The sequence below is a fragment of the Sphaerodactylus townsendi genome, linkage group LG02 (assembly GCF_021028975.2).
Source record: "Sphaerodactylus townsendi isolate TG3544 linkage group LG02, MPM_Stown_v2.3, whole genome shotgun sequence".
In the NCBI taxonomy this organism is placed as follows: Eukaryota; Metazoa; Chordata; class Lepidosauria; order Squamata; family Sphaerodactylidae; genus Sphaerodactylus; species Sphaerodactylus townsendi.
Window position 1 is genome coordinate 82,295,104 of NC_059426.1, and position 21,206 is coordinate 82,316,309.

Consider the following 21,206-nt stretch of genomic DNA (forward strand, 5'->3'; position numbering starts at 1 on the left):
GTTGACCTGTATTATTGTTGTCTTGGCTTGTTTTCTACTAATGCATAATTGATTTTAACCTTTTGTGAATTTTGTGAATTTTAATTAATCTTTTGTGAATTTCCAACAAATATTTTAGACTGCCTGGAGGTGCTATGCATCAGAAAACCCAGACTCTTCTACATGGAAAATATACATAAGAAAACCTTCCAGAAATTATCATTTGATGTCCCCTAGTCCCAAACCCAAAAAAGTAGGAATGGTATCGGTAAGAGTCTGCGTTTCCATTTTCCTTGGACACCTTGCACGGTAGTGTTTAACGATAGGCTGGACTACTTTCTTTGGAGAGAATAACCTGGAGGGAGGGGAATGTAGAATTTATTCCATGTCCTCAGCAGAGCATGTAAACAATATTTACATTAAAATATGTTTTTCTAATAGCATCTCACACAGTCATGTGATTTGCCGGTATTACATTGAGTGACTGGCTGAGCTGGCCAGCTGACAGGACACCGTAGCAAGAGATGTGGTTCTTTTTTTGCTCCTCCAGTCCTTCCTTCCTTCCTTCCTTCCTTCCTTCCTTCCTTCCTTCCTTCCTTCCTTCCTTCCTTCCTTCCTTCCTTCCTTCCTTCCTTCCTTCCTTCCTTCCTTCCTTCCTTCCTTCCTTCATTTATTTATTAGCCACCCTTCCCCAGATGAGGCATGTGAAACTTTTGTTGGAGAACAAAGCGTCGCCTTCCTTTGTTCTGTTTTAATTACTGACAACATTGGAGGAGTGAAGCTATCCTGCAGAGGATTTTTTTCTTTGCATGGAGTGCAACAGCAATCAGTGAAGGCAACAAAAATGTAGTGACCATAATGTGATATGACTGTTTTAAGACAGTATATCCAGGCTCATGGAAGTGATTGAGTAATAGGCCCTGTGAATAAATGTATTTGCTTGATGGTCATGAAATTAGTGTTTTACACCCATGAAAACAAACCTGGGAGAATTCAAGCCATGAAAAAATTAGGAAAATCATTAGGATTATCACAATTATTGAGAGAATTTCTGATTGAATTTCTCAAACAGTTTATTAATGCAACCAGCTGCTTATATTTTATAGCACTGGATGGGCCACTTTTGAAGAATAGTTAAAGATAAGCAGTTTGATTTTATGCAGCCTTGCAGTTTTAAGCTGAATTTAAAAAAACCATTATCGTTAAATTTGCTGTCATTCCTTTTTTCAATAACATCCCACGATAATCTCTCATTGTTAATTATTTAATTATTTAATTTTATTATTTGTAATCCAGCTTAAGTCTCAGTGACAAAGATGTGCTATACCAAAATAAATAAATAAAATAAATAATTTTACCTAGCATTGGCAAAAAGCCAAAGATTAATCCAAAGAGTGTAAAATACCATGAAAGTTTGATAATATTTATACAAATATGAGCATATCCCATGTGATAATATCATACCCTCAGTAGCTGCTTCTAAAATAAAAATATATAGGTCACATGTGGTTATGATGTGAATGAAATTTCAAATGCTTCTGTTTCTTTTTGAAGTCCACTTTTTCAAATGTGAGGGCTTTCTGAACTTATATAAAATGTCTTTCTTTCTTTCTTTCTTTCTTTCTTTCTTTCTTTCTTTCTTTCTTCCTTTTTCTTGCTTGCTTGCTTTCCCCTCCCTTTATCAAGGAAGTCTAGTGTTGCTATACAGAGACGGGCGTAATGGTTAGGAGCAGGTGCACTCTAATCAGGAGGAACCGGGTTTGATTCCCAGCTCTGCTGCTTGAGCTGCGGAGGCTTATCTGGTTCAGATTAGCCTGTGCACTCCTACACATGCCAGTTGGGTGACCTTGGGCTAATCACAGTTCTTCTGAGCTCTCTCAACCCCACCTACCTCACAGGGTGTTTGTTGTGAGGGGGAAGGGAAAGGAGTTTGTAAGCCCCTTTGAGTCTCCTTACAGGAGGGAAAGGGGGATATAAATCCAACTCTTCTTCTTCTCTTCTTCTTCTCTGTGGCCTTCAAAAAATGGACAAAACTAATTCAACAAATTAGCAGTGGCAACTGCCCTTAGTAGCAATACCCTCATTCTCAGTTCACCTGTGAAGCAGTGATCTTGAAGAATGAACTGCTTTGATGCCCTCCTTCATTAACAAGTCCTTGCCTATGGGTTAAATAACCCCCTGAAATAAGATGCTGGCACACACACCTTCCCCACACCCCGGAGCTGTATTGTCAGTCTCTTTAGGAATGCTGCTTCTTCCTAATGCTGGGATTAACTACCCATGGAACCCAGTTGCTCCAGTATTATTGAATTCATTTATAAAGTAATTCTATGCATGTCAGTTATTGCTTACATGTGCAAATTTGTGCAAATTTGTTTTTCTTTCTCATACTTTGTGAGGATAATAAATATCATGTATAACCCAGAAGAGAAGTAAGACTAGTAATCCAGGTCCTCAGCCCATATAGATACCACAGAAATCCATGGTACCCTGACTTGGATGCCCAATCTAGCCCAGTTATTTCAGATCTCGGAAGCCGAAACAGGTCAGCCCTGGTTATTATTTGGATGGCAGACCATCAAGGAAGTCTAGTGTTGCTATGCAGAGACAGGCAATGGAAAACCACCTCTGAATGTTTCATGCCTTGAAACCCCAATTGGTTGCCATAAGTCAGCAGTGACCTGATGGTACCTTCTACCACACAGAGTCAGTTATAGTAAATGGCAGCTCATAAACTGTCAGGGCCATTTACTCCAAATCAGAAAGTCTGTCCTATTGTTCCAAAAAAACGACCATTTTCTTCTCAGACTTTCCCCCATTTCCCTCTTTTGTTTTATTTTCCCTTTAATTACTTGCTTTGTTGAATCTTAAGGTGTCTTGTTAACATATCAGGGGTTGCTTGCTTTTTGTTTTCGTGTTGAAGATCATGATTTAAAATTCTTGCTTCTATTAGGTGAAAAAGAAGAAGTTTAAGTCAGAAAAAGATAATGGACTTAATTCTCCTGACAGAATGCTACCTGTCCCACAAATTACATATGACCATGTGACAGATGACAGAAACTGTGAAAATTTTCAGCTGGATGCATATGAAAATTCTGGTAAGAATTTCAGTTAGAAGAAGCAGACAGGCAAGGAAGTTCTATTTAAGTAGATTATACTAGGCAGAACAAGCAGGTTGGCACCTGATGCCTGTGCATCTGCTTACAGATATAGCACAATTGCAAACTGTGTTTGTTAATTACATATTGGTGCTAATCTGTCATAGCAGTAGGTTGTGGAATAGACCTCACTGTCATTCTCCCCCTTTCTAATAACTTTTCAAAACATGGCACAGCAGGTAACAACATCAAGCCTTTTTATATTTAAATGAATGCCTGTTTAAAAAATAAAGTGTAAATAATAATGTAAATTATAAAATTGCATGTGGTCTATATTGTTTACTGTACTTTTTAATATGCTACAAAAGTAACCTCATAAGCACCAAAAGGTAAGAATAAGAACCAGTTTAGCAGTCTGAATTAGAGAAAAAATGTTTGAATGTCTCTGGACCATTTTTAACATTATGATTTTTTTCATAAGGGCAATAGCTCCATATTTATAGAATGATTTTATATTGGGGAATTGTTAATGCATTTTATTAAAAGTAAATAATTTGCATTTGCTGTTCATGACCAAACAATGTAAAAGACATCCTATTTTAAAGGTAGAATCTGTTACTGAAGTTTCATAGATATCTCCTGTTATTTGTGATGCCATGCTATCTGCATGAGCAGATAGTCCACTGAAATACTCATGCATGTATGTGGTTGTGCTTTTAACTATATTTTAAATCATATACATTGCAGAAGTTTTAAAATTTCCTTCATAGCTTTAACTGTCTAATGAACTCCAAGATTCATTAGAAGTTTTTGTAGTTCATGTTGTTGTTTAAAAAAAAAACATTCAAGCAGGAACCCCTGATGTTCACCTTGTTTTTCCTCGTACTTGGAAATCCACTTGCAGTTTTTAGCCTCCCAATAGTACTATTCCTTTTGCTTTCCTTTAGCAAATTAATGGTGTTCCTTTAAAATACTTTGATTGTGCAATTGTTGTTCTTTGGGTAAGGTTTATTTGCTATGAAATACCTTCCAGCAGTTCAAGAGGATATGCTTATTTTATGAGTACTTCCATTTACATTACTTAACAGAAAAATTGCTTTTGCTAAGAATGATGCAGGCATCCTCCCACATTGTTTGACTGGCATGTCTGATACAACTCTACTCTCTGGCCGTATCCACACAGCCAAATTACAGCACCCTAGTGATGGAAAAAACACTGTCCCTGAGGTGCTATTCGCACAGGAGGCACTGCTGCAATGCGTCTTCGCCCCCCCCCCCCAAGTGGCCCAAAGACTCTGCTTTCAAACCTCGCTTTCTGAGCGAGATTTTTGAAAAGCAGCGTCTTCCCGCCGGCATGGTGCGAACTCCACTGGCATGAGGGCACCGCTTTTGGCTCCCTCCCCACTCACCTCTCCATCCAGTGCAGCCCCTGGTGTTTGGAAGGTAGCATGGATGTGTCCCTCCAGCCCTGCAGAGCTGTGCTGGATGGAGAGGTGAGTGAGCTGGATGAACTGGGGGCGGCTCCATGCGAGTCGCCTCTCTGGTTCGTTATATCTTCGGGGCCGCACGCACACTACTGTGTGAATGGCCTCCGAGCCTCCAACGGCACAATTCATGCCGGTGGAGGTGCATTTCCGCCATCGTATGAAAACAGCCTCTGTGACCTTTACTGTTGTTTCCATGTGTAGAGTGATTTTCTGATATTTCTTAAATGATTTTCTGCAACATCCTCTTAAAATCTGGAAGACTGCTTGCTTAGATATCCACACCATTAAACTGCTATAAGTACCTGCTTTTCACATTAATATTTTTATAGCTCCAGATCTTTTATCTTTGAAAGCCTCTTAATCAACATTACTTGAAAAAAGTGCAGTTTTAACAATGTTGGAGTCTAGTAGCACCTTAGAGGCCAACAAAATTTTCCAGGATTGTGTTTATACCCTAGAAAGCTTATATGCTGGAAAATGCTGTCTTCCAGGTTCAATTTTCTTTAATACCTAGATTATATGTGAAAGAAGATGTTCCCTTTCTCTGCTTCTTTGCATCATTGCCTTATAAAACTTTAACTGTGATTTTTCCTGTGAAAGGTAAATGTAGTCTCTTAGAAGGTTCTAGTTCCAGTAGAAACAAAGGTTTTCTGTTCCTTCTGACATCTATTTTCTTTCTCCCCTCTTGCCTGTATTCTGTTCTCTCCAAACTCTTACAAGTATACAGGACAAAAATGAATTTTAAATTGGGTAAGTTAAGGAACCGTGGTCACTTCCAGCATGTTAGGCTACAAAAACTTAACACTGCTTGCAGTGCATTTCGTATGTTTTACTTAGTATTAACCACACATTAAATTCTGTGAGGGAAGTGTGACAAGTCACTGTGCATGCTTCCATGCCTGGTCATTATCACAATTCCATTATTAAGCTAGACAGATAAGAATGTATTATAAATAACTTTTAAAATTATGTGATGTATGCTTATCATTATCTTCTATAATTGTGCTATTAAAATAAGTGAAACCATATTCATTACAAAGTGCCATTTTTTTTATTCTTTTTAATTAAAAATGTTTAAAGGTATCTTACAGAGAACTTCTTAAAGCAAATGGATTACAGTGATTCATAAAAGACATAAGGAGGAATGCCCATTCGGCATTTGTTATTACCTACTGCCATTTTTTTAATGTTTGTTCACCAATACATTTAGGAGTATTATAGGATAAAATATGCTGATGTCTTGTGAGTCTTATGATTTTAGAAATGAAAGAAAAAAGAACAGAAAAGAAAGAACCTAGAAAGAGTCTAGTCTGATTCTGTTTGGACAGTGGACTACATACATACACACATACACACATATACACACACACATACATACATACATAGATACACACACACACACACACACACACACACACATACTCTCTCTTGATGTCTTTTTTGAGGAGAAAAGTGTATTTTTGAATTATTGAATTGCCCTTCTATTAAGATGAAATAGAGAGCAACCATAAAAACAATAGGTGAAATTCCCCATTTTTATCAGGACTAAAAAAATTTCTGTCTTTCTTCTTGGAATGTTACTGCTATGATCTTCCACTGAATTCTGTGGTATTTTGCAAGAAAGATCTTCCCTGTTTCCTCGGTTTCTGCCACGTCCAGGGATTTTTTGAGTTACTGCAAAAAGAAAATGGCTCAAAGAACAGCATTAAAACTATACCTTTAATGGAAATAATTAAAAAGTCTGTATCAAAACATCAAAACAATAAAGAAAAATAAACAACATGGATAATGCGTTACAAACAGGATGCTGGTTGTAATGTGTTATCCACGTTGTGTATTTTTCTTTGTTGTTGGTATTTTGGTTTTTTGATACAGACTTTTTAATTATTTCCATTAAAGGTATAGTTTAAATGCTGTTCTTTGAGCTAGACAGAGGTTTTATTTTTGCAGTGTCTATACTGTTTCTGGCTCATCTTGTATACTGATTTTTTAAAAGTTCCCTGGATTTGTATTTCTGAGTTTCTCAGATCCCAGAAGAACAACAACTGGGGGTTAAAACATCAAAACAAAGCACAGAAACCTCATCAAAACTGTGGGTTCAATTTTTTTAAAAATTAAGAAAATGCTTTTTTTGGTATCAGAAGAGACTTTAATCTTCTCCCTTTGTTGTTTCCAAACCTGGTAAGTCCCTGATGAACTGCTGTTGGTCCCTTTGGGCAGACATAGAAGTAGTTATTAGTATATGTAAGCAGCTGTCTAAGGACATTTAAAGTTGGACAAACAGCACAGATGGCGGGGGAAGGCTGAAGCCCCTTCCTCTCTTTTGTCATGGTCATAATCTGAATTTGATCCATTTGTACTAGAAATTAAATTCCCAGCAGAGAATTCCCAGAACATGTCTGTAATCAGTCCCCATAGTAGGTTTTTGGACTTTGCAGTATGTGAATCAGTTCTACTTGTATAATATTTTTTCTTAACCTTTACAAATGAAAATAACAGATGCAATTGTGGCTTGGATTGCATTGCTTCTTCTCCATCTGACTTTTTGCCTTTCTGTTTCTGTGTCCTGTGCACTATTTTTCATCTGTTAACTCAGTCCGGCAGCATTCCTGGACATCCTTTTCTACAGAGCAGCCATCTTCCAGTTCTCCTCCTTCTCCAGGTAACAACTGCATTTCATTGCTCCCTTTCCATTACACCTTCAGGTCAGAGCTTGAACTTCATTCCACGCCAGACTTCGTTGTGTGTGTGTGTTTGAAAAGTTATCTGAAAAGTGTGTGTTTAAAAGTTATCTCAGAAATGTGCAGATTCATCAAAACCAGCATAAAAATGTCATATACTTTCAGTCTGTCATCATTGCTTTTATTGTTTATGTTTTGTGGGCTAAATCACTTTATAGACATATTAGTTTAGTAAAATGTATGGCTCATTCTGCACATGCAGAATAACGCACTTTCAAACTGCTTTCAGTGCTCTTTGAAGCTGTGCGGAATGGCAAAATCCACTTGCAAACAGTTGTGAAAGTGGTTTAAAACGCATTATTTTGCGTGTGCGGAAGGGGCCTATGATTCTTTCAAGTTGAACACCATTATCTCAAATCAGGGCTGAGCCTGACCAGTTAAAATGTGTGATAGGATTTGAGGAAGAGATTTCCCAGTTTTGAAGCTAATATGTAATATCAGCTAAAGCAGTAACATAATACATTTTTTAAAAAAGAATGAATCTGAGGTTGTTTTCGCACAGCACAATATACCAGAATTGAACCAGGGTCTTACACACCACGTCTAATTTATTCCTGTTTCTTCTTCTGCACGGCTCCCTGCTTCTTCCCAGAAGCAAAATTAGGACCAGGAGGAAATGTACCTGTTTGTTCCGCATGAGCACAGGACTTCTGTATTTGCTTCAGAAACTTCTCTGAGCATGCCCTGTGTTCCGCATTCTGATTGGCTATTGTTTTTGAGTGGCAGCTGCAAGCACCTCTGAGCATACCCAATGTCCTGCATTCTGATGGGCTGTTGTTTTTGAGTGGCAGCTTGAATGAACATCAGGCGGGGAGATCAGAAAGCTGAGTGGGAAAAATAAACCGGTCCTGCTCCTGATTGGTTTTTGCATGGTAGCAAGTACAAGCAGGGTCACATCGGGATTTTTTTAAAAAAAACCTCCAAACTGGCAATTTTTGAAAATCCTGGGGTAAGGTAAATGTTGCGAGGCAACACCAGGGCAGGCCCACATTAGCACTGGGAACCGTATAGAATTATAGGCTGCACAGGGATATTTTTCTTGCTCCCCCCAGACATTTTGGCCATACGGAAATGGCCCTAATCAGTATTTTCTGAGATGCAACAATTCTTGATAAATGTTTTACCTTCCTCACAATGGAAAAATCATTCATTTATATGAAGAGACCTTATAGTAAATCACACAGCAACTCAAAATGACTGTCCCCCTTGTAGCAAGACATTCTGCTGTACCTTGAACCTATGCTCAATGTGATGAAAGAACCATGAAAACCATTGAATTGAACTGCACTTTGAAGGGATGGGAAGATAAATCTGAACTGATTCTTTAATCTACCATTTTGATACCTCTCCATTTTACTTGTGTATCTTCTTGAATAGTACAGATCAGTGGTGGGATCCAGCCTATTTGCACCTATTTGGTAGAACTGGTAGCTAATTTTTTGTCTAGTTCAAAGAACTGGCTGTAATCCATTACTGTCTAGTTCAGAGAACTGGTTGTAATCCATTACTGAGTCCATTCGGTACTGGTTGCTAAATGATTTGAATCCTACCACTGGTACAAATATGCATAGTACAAATATGAAAGAATAAGGTAGAATTTTCAAGAGATTTTGATCAGTTTGTCATTGTCCATACTAATGTCAGTTGGTTGACAAGAAGGCTGGGTCAGAGGGTTAGGCTGCCACCCACCCCCACCCCTACCATTTTTCTGAGACAATGTCTCCCATCCTGAATTGTTGTTATTACTGGAAGAAAAACAAAGACAGTTACTCAGGAATGGTTTTCCCCACCCTGGAAAATAGCATTGGGGACATGGCTACTCCCCAATTACACTGGCCTCAATCCAAATCAGCCAATTTATTCTTCTTTTGCCTGCTTTTAAAGAAAACTGAAAATGTCTGGAGATTCACAGATCTCAAGTGGTTCATTCCTTCCAAAATTCACTGAATTGTCCAAATGTAGCACACTATCAGCATATTTGATATGAGTAGGGTAGCACTCTACAGCTAAATGCATTGTTTTGTTGGACACTCATCTGTAATTTCTCTGATCTAATGTAAAATGCAGTGCATTTAGGGAAACATAATATTGTTGCTTTTTCTTAACATTTTCACTATACTTAGAGCTAAGTCCCTAAAATATCATGCAACTCATTAGAATTGGTAGCGTTTACAAAGGAAATTGTTTTTCATTTCACAGTTGCAAAGGGAAAAGAGCTCAGTGTCTTTTTATATGCTATTCATTGTGCTTATGTTGTTTTGATTTTACATTTGATTCTACTTTTTAATTATTTTCCTTAAACTATCCACTCAATTACAATAAATTTTTAAAACTTTTATGTAATATTTAAATATATGTAAGCAATATTGCATTTTAACTTTTACCCGCCTGTTTCTTTTCCACAGTGAAAAAAAGCTCTCCATTTTTAGATACAAACACTGGATCATTCATTAGGACCAATAGTTTTGCTGATGAACTTGACCTAGAGGGTGAGACGTTGCTGACCCCAATAACTCACATCTCACAGTAAGTCGCAGACTTCTGAACTATGTTGTCCCTAATTTCAGTTCAATGAGTACGTGCAAATAGAAACTAAAATTAGTTATCTATAAAATTATTTCAGGGTAGTTATCTATAAAATTATTTCAGAGAAAAGTTTTACTTTACCATCTTGAAGTCTGTAAAATAGCTATACTGAGTTATATGAATAACCATGGTGCTTGGAAAACTGAACTTTTAAGTAATACCTAGTACTGTATCTGGAAGATAAGAGCATTGTCCATAGAAGTTACTTGGCTGATTATTGAAGATTCACTTTTGCCAAATTCTGCTGATAGTATAAAGAACTGGTAGATTTTTTTTTAAAGTTCAATTGTTTGAGATTGTGTCTGCTGTCCTGATGTCTCATTTAAAAGCAGTGAAGTGTGAATGTAAAGCAATTCCTTTTAAGCAACAATGATGTGATATAGAGAACCCCTACACCAGCATTATCATCACTCACAACAATACTGACATGGCACCCATCTGTTGTGCACAATAATGTTGGGAATCACTGAAGGTCACATGGTAAATGTGTACTTAGAAACCACAGAGTAGACTATAGCAATGCCCATCAATTACCAGGCTCAAACCAAGGTATTGGCTATCATATGCAAAGCCCTCAATGACCTGGGTCTGTCATAATTGTGGGATAACTCTCCCCCTATGCTGTGCTTCAAAAGCTTTGCTCATCTGAGCAGGGCTTTCTGTAAGTGTCCCCTTACAAATCAGTAACTGCCTGTACATGTGCTTTCTCAACTGCACAGGTGTCAAACTCGTGGTCCTCCAGATGTTATGGACTACAGTCCCCATCATCCCCTGCCAGCATGATGCTCGGCGGGGGATTGATGAGCTATCGAATCCTAACATGGAGAGATGCAATTTGACACCTAATCTTCACCTTGTATAATGGCTGCCTGGCTTTTTGCAAACTATGCAAAACTGAATTATTCAGGAGCCTTTTATAGCACAGGTAATAGAACTGTACTGTACTGTAAGAAATATGTTCAGGAAAATGTTTTAGTAAAGGAATAGGAATTGTGGTCTGTTCTAAAGTGTCTATTATTATATCCTTTCTATGGCTGTTAGTATGATCCTGCTGTGTAATTCTTCTACCATTTAATGTTTCATGTTAATGCTGATGCTTGGTTCCATCTTGGTTTCAGCTCTGATTTTCAGATTTTCCATTTGTTTTCAGATTTGTGCAATCCAAAACTTTATTGTATTGTTCATTGACTGTCCCATGCCTGTTGATTTAAATTCCTATTGATTTAAATTTGAGTCTCAGTGGCAAATGTGGATTATAAATGACCCATAAATAAATAAACAAGTTGTGAACTGTCAATGCAGATATCATCTAGGGGTGACTGAATGTAGCTCCCATTTAACTTTCCATCATGTCTTCCTCTTATATGTGGATAAGTTATATTTCTTACCGAGGGTTTCCAAAGTACTGCAGCTTGGGAGACCAAATTAGCAGGGGTGACTGGATATGAAACCATTTCTCTTGATTACTCATCCTCATGGCAATCCCCTATGCTGTGATGATTTTTGTTTATGAGGCATCCTGGCTCTCAGGAAAGGATTTTTGGGGTATCCAACTTTTCAGCTCTTCCAACTCTTTCTGTAAGCTTTCCTTCAGAATCCAAACTATATAATGTATATGGATAGAAATGCACACTCAGCACCAATTACACAGTTTGTAATATAATAAAAACAAATGTGGTTTGTGGTTAGAACTCTCCACATGAAGAAAGTCTTAAGTTGTCATAATTGACAATGATGATTTATTTCCCAAGGGAATCCACATACAAATTATTTTTTATGCTCTTGTAAATTTGGCTGCAAATGTTTCTTTCTTCTTTTTTAAACAGTCCACTTTGCCAGAATTATGAAAGCCTCTAGTATTCCAAAGTTAATAGGCAGTGTTGGTATAGAATTTTTCATGCAAGTATTATAAAGTTCTCTGTAGTATATATAAAAAATATCTAACCATTCTCTGTAAACCAATTAGCATGAAGAAGTCCTCTCAAATGCAGCTTCAGTTCAGACTATAAAAGTGATCCATGCTCTATAAGAGACACATCAGTATGAAGAATATTTTATAGCCCAACTGCATAATACAGTAACTCTTCGTCAGAGAATGAAGGGGTTTGGAATCAATAAGAATAATGTACTGTTGAATCTTGGACTGCAGTGCCGTATATAAATTAATATGCCCCAGGGACCATGAAAATGAGTGTGTATGAAAGAAACCGACTCCATAACCACAAAGGCGTGAGTAAGAGCTGCTGTGTGAATTGGAGGCATGTGCTTGGCAAAAAGTATCTGCAAACAGATTTCACCTGAGAGCATAAAATTACTTCTCTTTGACAGGCAATATAAATCACCTGGCAAAGATATTGGTTACCTACTGTATTATTAGGAAACTTGCCTGGTAAAGTCAGATTAAGGAATGTGTTTAAAATCTCTGTTTCCACTTAGTTTAGAAGGATGGAAGAACTTTTGCAAATCATTCTTGTCTGTTTCATTGCAAGTATCCTGAGGAAAAATGAGCATTAAGCCAGCAGCAGCCTTATGAAAGTGGCACTTAAGGACATCTTTTGGGTCTCCCTAGATCAGTCATGAACTGGCTCATTTTTGAAGCCTGCCCACATTTAGAAAAGTGAAAGGGGAGGTAGCTGCATGTACTGCCACAGTAGGCATCAGGGCCTATTAATGGTTCATTGCTAAAAAATTGTGCAGTTACCGTATGATGTCAGAATTGACATGATCAGAGAGATAATGGGTTTTAATTCACACTTCTTTGCCTGAGATAAACCTCTGGCCACAACTCACTGCACTTCTGTAGTGGACACTTGTGTCTTGGTGGCAGAGGGGAACTTGGAGTAATTTGATTCTAATCCCCTTTACTAGCAATATGTTTTGACAGATCAACTGAACAGGAAATTAGAAGAACCCTGCTGGATCATTGTAGTGTTCTATCTAGTCTAGCATCCTGTCTTACACAATGTCCAACCAATTGCTCTGGAGAACCAACAACAGGGCATACAATTCAAGCCTGATGTTGCTTCATAGAGTTGATATTCAGTGGTTTATTATCTCTGTATTTGGAGGTTTCCCTTAGTCAATGAATACTACTCACTGGGTAAAGAAGTATTTCCTTTTGTCCATCCCGAATTTACTAGCCACCAACTTGATTGGATTTGATCTAGTTCTAATATTTTGGGAGAAGGACCAAAAAACCTTCCTGTCAACTATCTCTACCCTGTCCATAATGTTATAAACCTCTATCATGTTACCCTTTAGTTTTCTCTATTCTAAGTTAAAAAACTCCAAGACTCTTCATACTTTCCTCATAGGAAATGTGCTCCAATCTTTAATCATCTTCATCGCACTTTTTTTTGCTTTCTTCAGCTCTACAATGTACTTTTTGAGGTAGAATGACCAGAACTGTACACAGTATTTGAAATTAAGCTGTGCTATAGACATATACAAGGATATTATATGTTTGGCTCAGTGGTGGGATTCAAATAATTTAACAATTGGTTCCAGTAGTGGGATTAAAATAATTTAACAACTGGTTTTTTACAAGCACCATTTCAACAACTGGTTCTGCCGAAGTGGTGCGAACCTGCTGAATCCCACCACTGGTTTGTTGGTTTTATTTTCAGTACCTTTCGTCTACCACAGAGATTCCTTAAAGCTGGGATTCACAGTCAGCCTTAGGCCGTTTCCGCACGGCCAAAAGCAGCGATGGCGTCATAAATTATGACAGCATCCCAAAAGCGTTCACACAGGCAAAGAGCTGCGGGCGTCCGCAGCCCCGCTTGAAATGTGGCGGTTACGCACGCGAGGCGGCTGCGGAAGCGGCGTCTCTGTGACGTTAAGCCTGCGCGCCTGCGAAGCCGTGCAGAGCCGGCGCCATTTTGGACGACAGCTCCGTGGCTGTTAGCGCCCGCAGTCTTGGCGTCGATGCGTCACATGGGGAAAAAGAGTGGTTTTAATTTTCTGAATACCACCGTCTTGGCGCCCGGTTTAAGCGTTTTCGCGGCGGCGGCGCGACTTCTGCTCCGCCGCTGCTTGTCTTGAGCAGCTCTCGCTCTGACGCTTCTTTTTCCGTTGCGACGACGTCATATTTTGCCCGTGCGGAAACGGCCTTAGTTTTTACCATCCTGAATAATTTTGTTTCAACTGCAAACGGCTATCGTACTGCTCACCTCCAGTTCCAGAAAGAAAGAATTAAATAATATTGGCCCCTATATGGATCCTTGTGGCACCCCACTGTTTACTTTCTCAATTGCAAGAACTGCCAATTTAATCCTTCTCTCTACTTCTTGCTGTTTTTTTAATGTACGAGAGGAGCTGTCCTTTTTCCCATGACTCCTATTGTTACTCAGGAATCTTTGGCAAGGAGCTGATTTGTTTAATTACAGTATCACCTGTGTATCTTCACCACAAATGCATTGGGGGCATGTGTGTCTTGAATACAATTTGAATTACCTGATTAATATGGAGGATCTTATTTCAAATACAAGATTTGTAGACTGCACAATGGGAAAATTTTGTATTTTTCTAGTTCCTGTTTTATCATAATCAAGGTGAGAAGAAGAGTGAACTTTCAGTGTTCTTTGTGTCGCTGATTATCTGTCACATAGTTCGGTTGGAGTCTTACAGCCCCATCCAAACCTCCTGGTAGCTGCTTTATCACTGCTACCACGCTGCCCTGCAACTCCCAAAGGGGCTTCCAAGTGGGGGAGGAAGGCTTCACAAGCGTGAAAGCCTCCCTGCTGCCAAGAAGCTCCCATTGGCCTTAATGGAGTTATGCTGCCCAAAAGGGTTGTGTAAGTCCAATTTCCTGGCTGCCAGTACAATGTGTCGAATAGATGAGAGGCAGCCAACTAACAGTGGCTCCTCCCGCATCCATGGCCTGGCCCACCCCCAGTACACTGGTTAGGGTGCTGGGATGCTGGCACAGCATCTGGCATCATGTCCCACCTACTGGGGAAGTGCCCCAGAGAGGGTAGATCTGTTGGCACAGATGCCCTGCCACTTCCACAAGTGGTTTTGGCTTCCCCTTTGGATAGGGCTGCAAAGCAGATAGAAGAACCATGAAATGGGGAACAGAGAGGTGTCTCTTCTCACATTTGCTTTCCAGAATAATGTAATATGCAGTCGAACTGAAGAAGCAGAGAGATGAAAGATTCATGTTCCCTGCCCCACAATCATTGGCTTTCAAGAAAAACCAGCAGAGATGGACTGCTGCTAGAGTTTCATGAAAAACAGGGGATGTATTCGAATGGCATTCCACACTTTCCACTGCACTGTCTCTTTCACCTCTTTCCTGGTTCACATGTGTAGTAGAAAGCTGAGGTGGTGAAGTGAAATAAAATGCTTTGGATTGTAAATAGTAAATAACAGTTTTAAATGCTCCCTATAAATTTTCAATAGAAAACCAGGAAGACCAGAGAAGAGCTGAGCGAGGATCTCTCCCAGGTTTGCTGGTTCTTTGTTTGGGGGAGCTTTTTACATAGTTCAAAAATGGTGCCTTCTGCTATAGTCTTAATTGCTGGCTCTTTAAAGTCACTTTTGTATATTTTGTACATTTGTCTGTGATGTGAAGAATCCTTATTTGCATTGAGTGGGTTGCTCATATTGTAAACGATTTGTGCTTTTCTCTCCCTCTCATTTTCAAAGTTCCTTGTAAAGCCTGAGCAAATACAGCTTCTTCACTCTCAAGTGGTAAGATATAATGGTTGACCTACTGTCACCAGAATTTTGTTTACAGTGTAGCTAACATTTAAAATACAGTTTGCACACAGACATCCTTATCATTAATTGCAGGGGGAATTTAAACAGCAGCAACTGAAGGAAACCTAGGCCCTTTCCTTGCGGGACCAATAGCAAGCCTAAGGGATGGCCATGCGTCCCTAGGGAGCTGTTAACATGAAGCGCAGCTGCATAGCTTGTGCAGCAGCCCTCGCTTCCCATCCAGCGACCTGAAGCGAGCCATTTTCCCACCTCACTTCCCGAGCAAGGTTTTTGGAAAACAGCGGCTTCCAGCTGGAAGGCGCCACCCCCCTTTCCCGATAGACGTACCTTCCCTGTGACCTTCCGGCGCATTGCCCGGGCCTGGGGACACGCCCCCCTGCCCTGCGACTCCAGAGTGGTCGCGCAGGGCAGGGGGGCGTGTCCCCTGGCCTGGGCGACACGCCGGAAGGTCGCAGGGAAGGTACGTCGATCGGGCGATGTCACAGCGCTGTGCCGTCTTCCCTACCTTTACCGGGACCGTTCATGTAAACGGTCCCTGGGGGATGTCAGCGTTGTATCCGCCGACGCACCCCCCAGCGTGGCCATGCAGAAACAACCCTACAGTCGAAACTTTAATGAGAAAAGGAAAGAACCATCTGTTTTGATGTGTGTTAGGCTCTTAAAGAGTGAGAAAGTCCTTCTCAGTTGGAATCACTTGGAATCCAGTCCTTGGCAGACATTAAAATCATTATCTTTTTTTTTCTGCTGTAAAAATCGGAAAATGGAAACAGTAACATTTCAATGGTACATATACATAACGGTACTGAAATGTTCTTTTGCAATTAGAGCGTACCTTAGTTTGCAGACCAATAAAATGACAGGTTACTTTTCATATTATATTGTGACAAAGGAACACAATAAAAAGTGCAACATACAGTAGTAGGCATATATACATTTTATTTTATTTTTTATTCGTTCAATTTATATACCACCCTCCCCCTAGGGGCTCAAGTTTTTGGCCTTTCAGCTTGCCTCTTGAATATACCATCCAAATCTCCTGGAATTTTTTAAGGAAACCCAGGTATTGTTACCAAAGTGAATAAATCTATCTTATTCTCTTCCACTATGAAGCCTGGAAACGATATGTACAACATTTGTTTAAAATACTATTTTATAACAGAGTTGGTAGCGAGTATCTTAAGAAGCATTTTACAGCAGTCATGGTGGATTACTTTATATGTTGTGTAAGATTTAAATATATAATGGGGTGCTGTGTGGTTTCTGGGCTGTATGGCCGTGTTCTAGCAGCATTCATACAGCCATACATACGGCCATACAGCCCGGAAACCACACAGCGCCCCAGTGATTCCAGCTGTGAAAACCTTCGACAATAAATATATAATGTTTCTAAATGAAATAAAATTGATGCAGTAATTTAAACACTATTAAAATTACTACTTAACACTTTTTTCAGTGCTAATTAAATTACTAAGAATCAGATTTATAATCTAATAGTCTTTTGTCTTAGTTTTGGTCATCCTTTGCCCTGCACCCATTCAAGATCATTGTTCATCTGTAGAGCCTTGACACAGCTAGAAAATCTGGTATATGTGAATATTGTTATGTATTCTGGTTTTCTACCAAGTTTGCAATTGGGTACATAACTTGAAACAATCGATAACAAGGCCTAGTAAAGTTGTTCTTCTCATATATGCATCAAAATTCTGAGGGCTACCTACCTTTCCAGATAACCTGCTGCAGTTTTGGAATATGGACATAATGAAAGAATACTGATACCATTTCCAGTTCAATAGTGGTATGCTCTAGTGAAAGGTGAATGTCTCCATGATCAACATGTCATTGCTTGCCTTTGAGTAAGCATTCTTGCTTCAGAATTTAGAAATGTTTGCCAATATGTGGATGCTTGCAAAATATGTACCTGCAGGTGCCCTCCCTCATGCTGACCACTTCTCAGTAGTGCCCCTCTCTCCTGGCTGCAAATCTTATCTTTTGGGGGAAGAGGTCTAACAAGTCAGTCCATTATAAGGATTGGGCATTTAATCAGAGGATAAACAACCCTGGCTATCTTTTCTGCTCCTTACACTTCTCAGTTTTCCTCACCATGATTTCCTGTAAGGTTGATGAATTTTTGTAACCAATTCAAGAGGCCAGCTGAAAGGCCAAAAAAGATAAGCATTTCCATCTCCGCCAGCAATTTTGTAACTGCTCAGCATTTTCCAATAGAAATTACTAGCTGGCAGCATATGTGGAGCCAACTGTGCAGACACAATTTTACTCGCTTGAATTGCAAACAGATAATCATAGGAAGCATGTGAGGTTCTTGACTTGAGAAAAAACAGCAACAATAATAACAGTTGGAAGCTGGGCAAGCATATGGGACACATCCTGGCCATGGCCAGCCCCAAAGCTGACACCTCCTGGCCCTTCGGGCAGCAAACCGCTGGCCCGGCGCCGTCCCCCGTGGGGACCGGGACAGGAGGTTACTGGGTGCCACTTGGATGCATATCCATTTGTGACACCCCCTCCTGCCGGGGGTAGCGAGCACGAAACATGACCTCCAGGCCTGTGCCATCAAGCCCTCCACTACCCCCAGACCTCTTATTGAGGCCCCCGCCGCAGGGAGGTCTGGCCTGCAAGCCTGCCTTCCCAATAAAGGATGTGCCCCTATGCCCAAAAAACCGCCCAGACTGCGACAAATAAGTAAAACAAAACATGCAACAACCCCTAATAACCCTAGGGAGGGTGGGTGGGTCTGTTCGCCCCTGGCCTTGCGAAGAGGCCGAGCTGAGCCAGGCACAGGCTTTTATAGCCTCCCGGCTCCCCTGTCATGTGATGGTGGAACAGTCACATGACCACCGTTCTTGGCCGAACGGGGAAGTGGGCAGACGCTCCATCCTCCCCTGCCGCAACGGGCGCCCCGGTCCAAACTGGGTGCGCTTTTTCTTGTTTTAAAAAACAGTGCATGCTGAAGTATTTGTCTTGTATAGTAGTCCTTGAGCTGTGTGTGTGTGTGGAGGGGGGGATCTTAGAAATTTTCCTAATGTTATTTTATTTCTACTAGATTTGTGGAGATATATAGAATCAGTTTTAGTTTTGCACTAATTTAAAAAAATCAATAGAATGCTCTGACACTTTGAACCATTTTGAAATCCTTCAGAGACTGTACATCACAGCTGGAATAACTTGTGCTATGAAACTGTACACTGGCAAAAACTTAGGCTCAAGTTCAGAGAAGTGCGAGGGAGAAACCCATGTGTGCAGCAGGATTTTTGTGGTCATTTTCTGAACAGTAGTTGAACAGGGGGCTGCTGTTTTGGAAAAGAGCAACAAAAGCCCTGTTGTCCATGCACAGTCCTGGGCACATCTGTAAAGTGGCTTAGTGGATCGCGGTCTTAATATTGATGCTAGCCTGTGCTTACGTGTTGTGCTGAAATGAAAGAGTCGTTGTTTCACGAGTATTCTTCTACAATAGTATCACACACCTCTGCAAGTCAGTCTGCTTGTCTATCGACCACCTGCTCCTGAATGCTTTGCTGATTGGGAGGACAATATAATGGGCTGTGTTTGGAGAACCTGCAGCTTTTCCCCTAAAGGAATGCATAGGGTAACAGCACTGTTTTTTCCTGGGTTAGGCTAAAGATATCCTTGTGATATTAACAACCATTGCATACTGGTGTAGTGAACTGCTTCCCCATGCCCCTGCAGAGTAATGACTAGCAGCCGTTGAGGGCGATCCACTAACAGATTGCAGATTACTGAAAGAAGGAATATTAAATTGAATGAAAGGTAAACATGCTAAGGGTTCCACTGTTGAGCAGTTTAGCTCTATCAAAGGTTACTCCACACTAAAAAGTGTTTTGGAACTTTGGAGTTATGCTCTGAGGTTTTAATAAATTGCTGCAGGAAGAATCTTGCCTAGTTGTGCATTCCTGTTTAGTTGTCCTTGGCTAAAGCTGTAATATAGGTAGTGAAGAAGACATACCATAGTTCAGCAGACCATGAAAGGTCATGAGGAATTAGATGTCTCTCAGGCTGTTTCCGCACAGGCGTAATACAGCGTAATACAACGCATTTTTGCCGTCCCTGGGGAGGCATTCGCACAGCCGCCCAAGCAGCGTGGAAACACTACTTTTGAACCTCCACGAGTGAGGTTTTTCAAAAGTGGTGCGAACAGCAGAGGATGGAAGGCGGCGTTTCCCTCCCGCTGTCCCCAACTGGCTTACCTGCTCCTGCTGGTTTCCATTGCGTTGTGGAGGCCAGGGGACATGCCCTCCTGGCCTCCAGCTCCAGAGCCATCACTCTGGCCAGGGGTGTATGTCCCCTGGCATCCACAATGCGTCGGAAGCCAGCAAGAGCAGGTAAGCCGGTTGGGAAAGGCGCAGCATGTGCAAAGACTGCGCCTTCCCCTGTGCTCCTACCGGGACCGTCTCTGCGAATGGTCCCGGGGGGGTGCATCAGCCCCCCCTCAGCGCCTGTGCAGAAAAGGCCTCAGTTAGCTAAGCTGTAACTACATCTGTGCTGTATGGTCATCTGTGAACATTCTGGGGACAAAAGTATATAAATATGAAATGGCCTCTAAGCCTCTGTAGTTTGGTGAAAATGTACATTGTTCACCCTTGTTTGCAACCAAGAGCCATTTGTGCCTCTAATGCAACTGTCTTTTCATGAGATGTGCAACAAAACTGAAACTCACCAAGGTCAACCTTGGGTACAATATACACATATGGACAGTATACATTTACACAGATTTAAACTTATTGTCACATATCCTCACATAAGTGTACATATACATAGATTTAAACTTGTAGTCACATATCCCCTAATAATATCCACCTCTTATAAAGCCATCTTGGAACGGATAAACCTTTACATAATTTTCTAAACAAAAAATGTTAGTTGGCTGTTGGGGTTTTTTTGAGGCTGTGTGGCCTGTGGTATTGCAGTTTTTACTTCTAACGTTTCACCCACATTTATGACTGGCATCTCTGTGACCCAGAGAGAAACACATCTTACCTTGACATGCCTCTGAAGATGCCAACCATAGATGTGGGCAAAATATTAGGAGTAAAAACTACTAGGCCATGACTACAGAGCCTTGAAAACCCACATCCAGTTGATTCTAATCATGGAAGCCTTTAACAATACAAAAAAAGTTAGTTTATATTCTTTAGATTTTGTATTGTGCATGTGATATAGTACCAGTGAGGACACAAGCTAATGAAGAAAGAAATATTTTTAATTTAGTCAAATTTTCTTGCTCATATATATATATATTGCATTTCAGGAAAAGTAATCAGATCTTAATCTAATTATTTAAGGTTCGCTTATCTTTTGCAAAATAAAAGTATTAATCAGAAATATTCCCAGAAGGAGGAGTTCTTTATTGAGTACAGTTTGCATGTATTTATAATGCTGCTGTAATTTTTAGGGGCTAATTTTTTACCTACAAGAGCACACATTTAAATGTGTGAAGTTCGTATATTCTAATCTGTGCTTATGGGAAACCTGAGTGTTTTACATATGCTGTTTTCTGCAAAGCTTTGAAAAGGCAGATAAGAATTATATTGACAACTTTGCTACTGATCTGTAGG

General features: G+C 40.2%; 1 protein-coding gene across 1 annotated transcript in view; it reads left to right on the plus strand.

The window, feature by feature from the left end:
• Positions 1–21,206, plus strand: part of KCNQ1 (potassium voltage-gated channel subfamily Q member 1) — a 363,013-nt gene that overhangs the window by 108,153 nt on the left and 233,654 nt on the right. The window contains exons 9-12 of the mRNA XM_048486744.1: positions 119–247; positions 2,933–3,077; positions 7,161–7,226; positions 9,711–9,831. Coding sequence (XP_048342701.1) covers positions 119–247; positions 2,933–3,077; positions 7,161–7,226; positions 9,711–9,831 — 461 coding nt within the window. The remainder of the gene's footprint in view (positions 1–118; positions 248–2,932; positions 3,078–7,160; positions 7,227–9,710; positions 9,832–21,206) is intronic.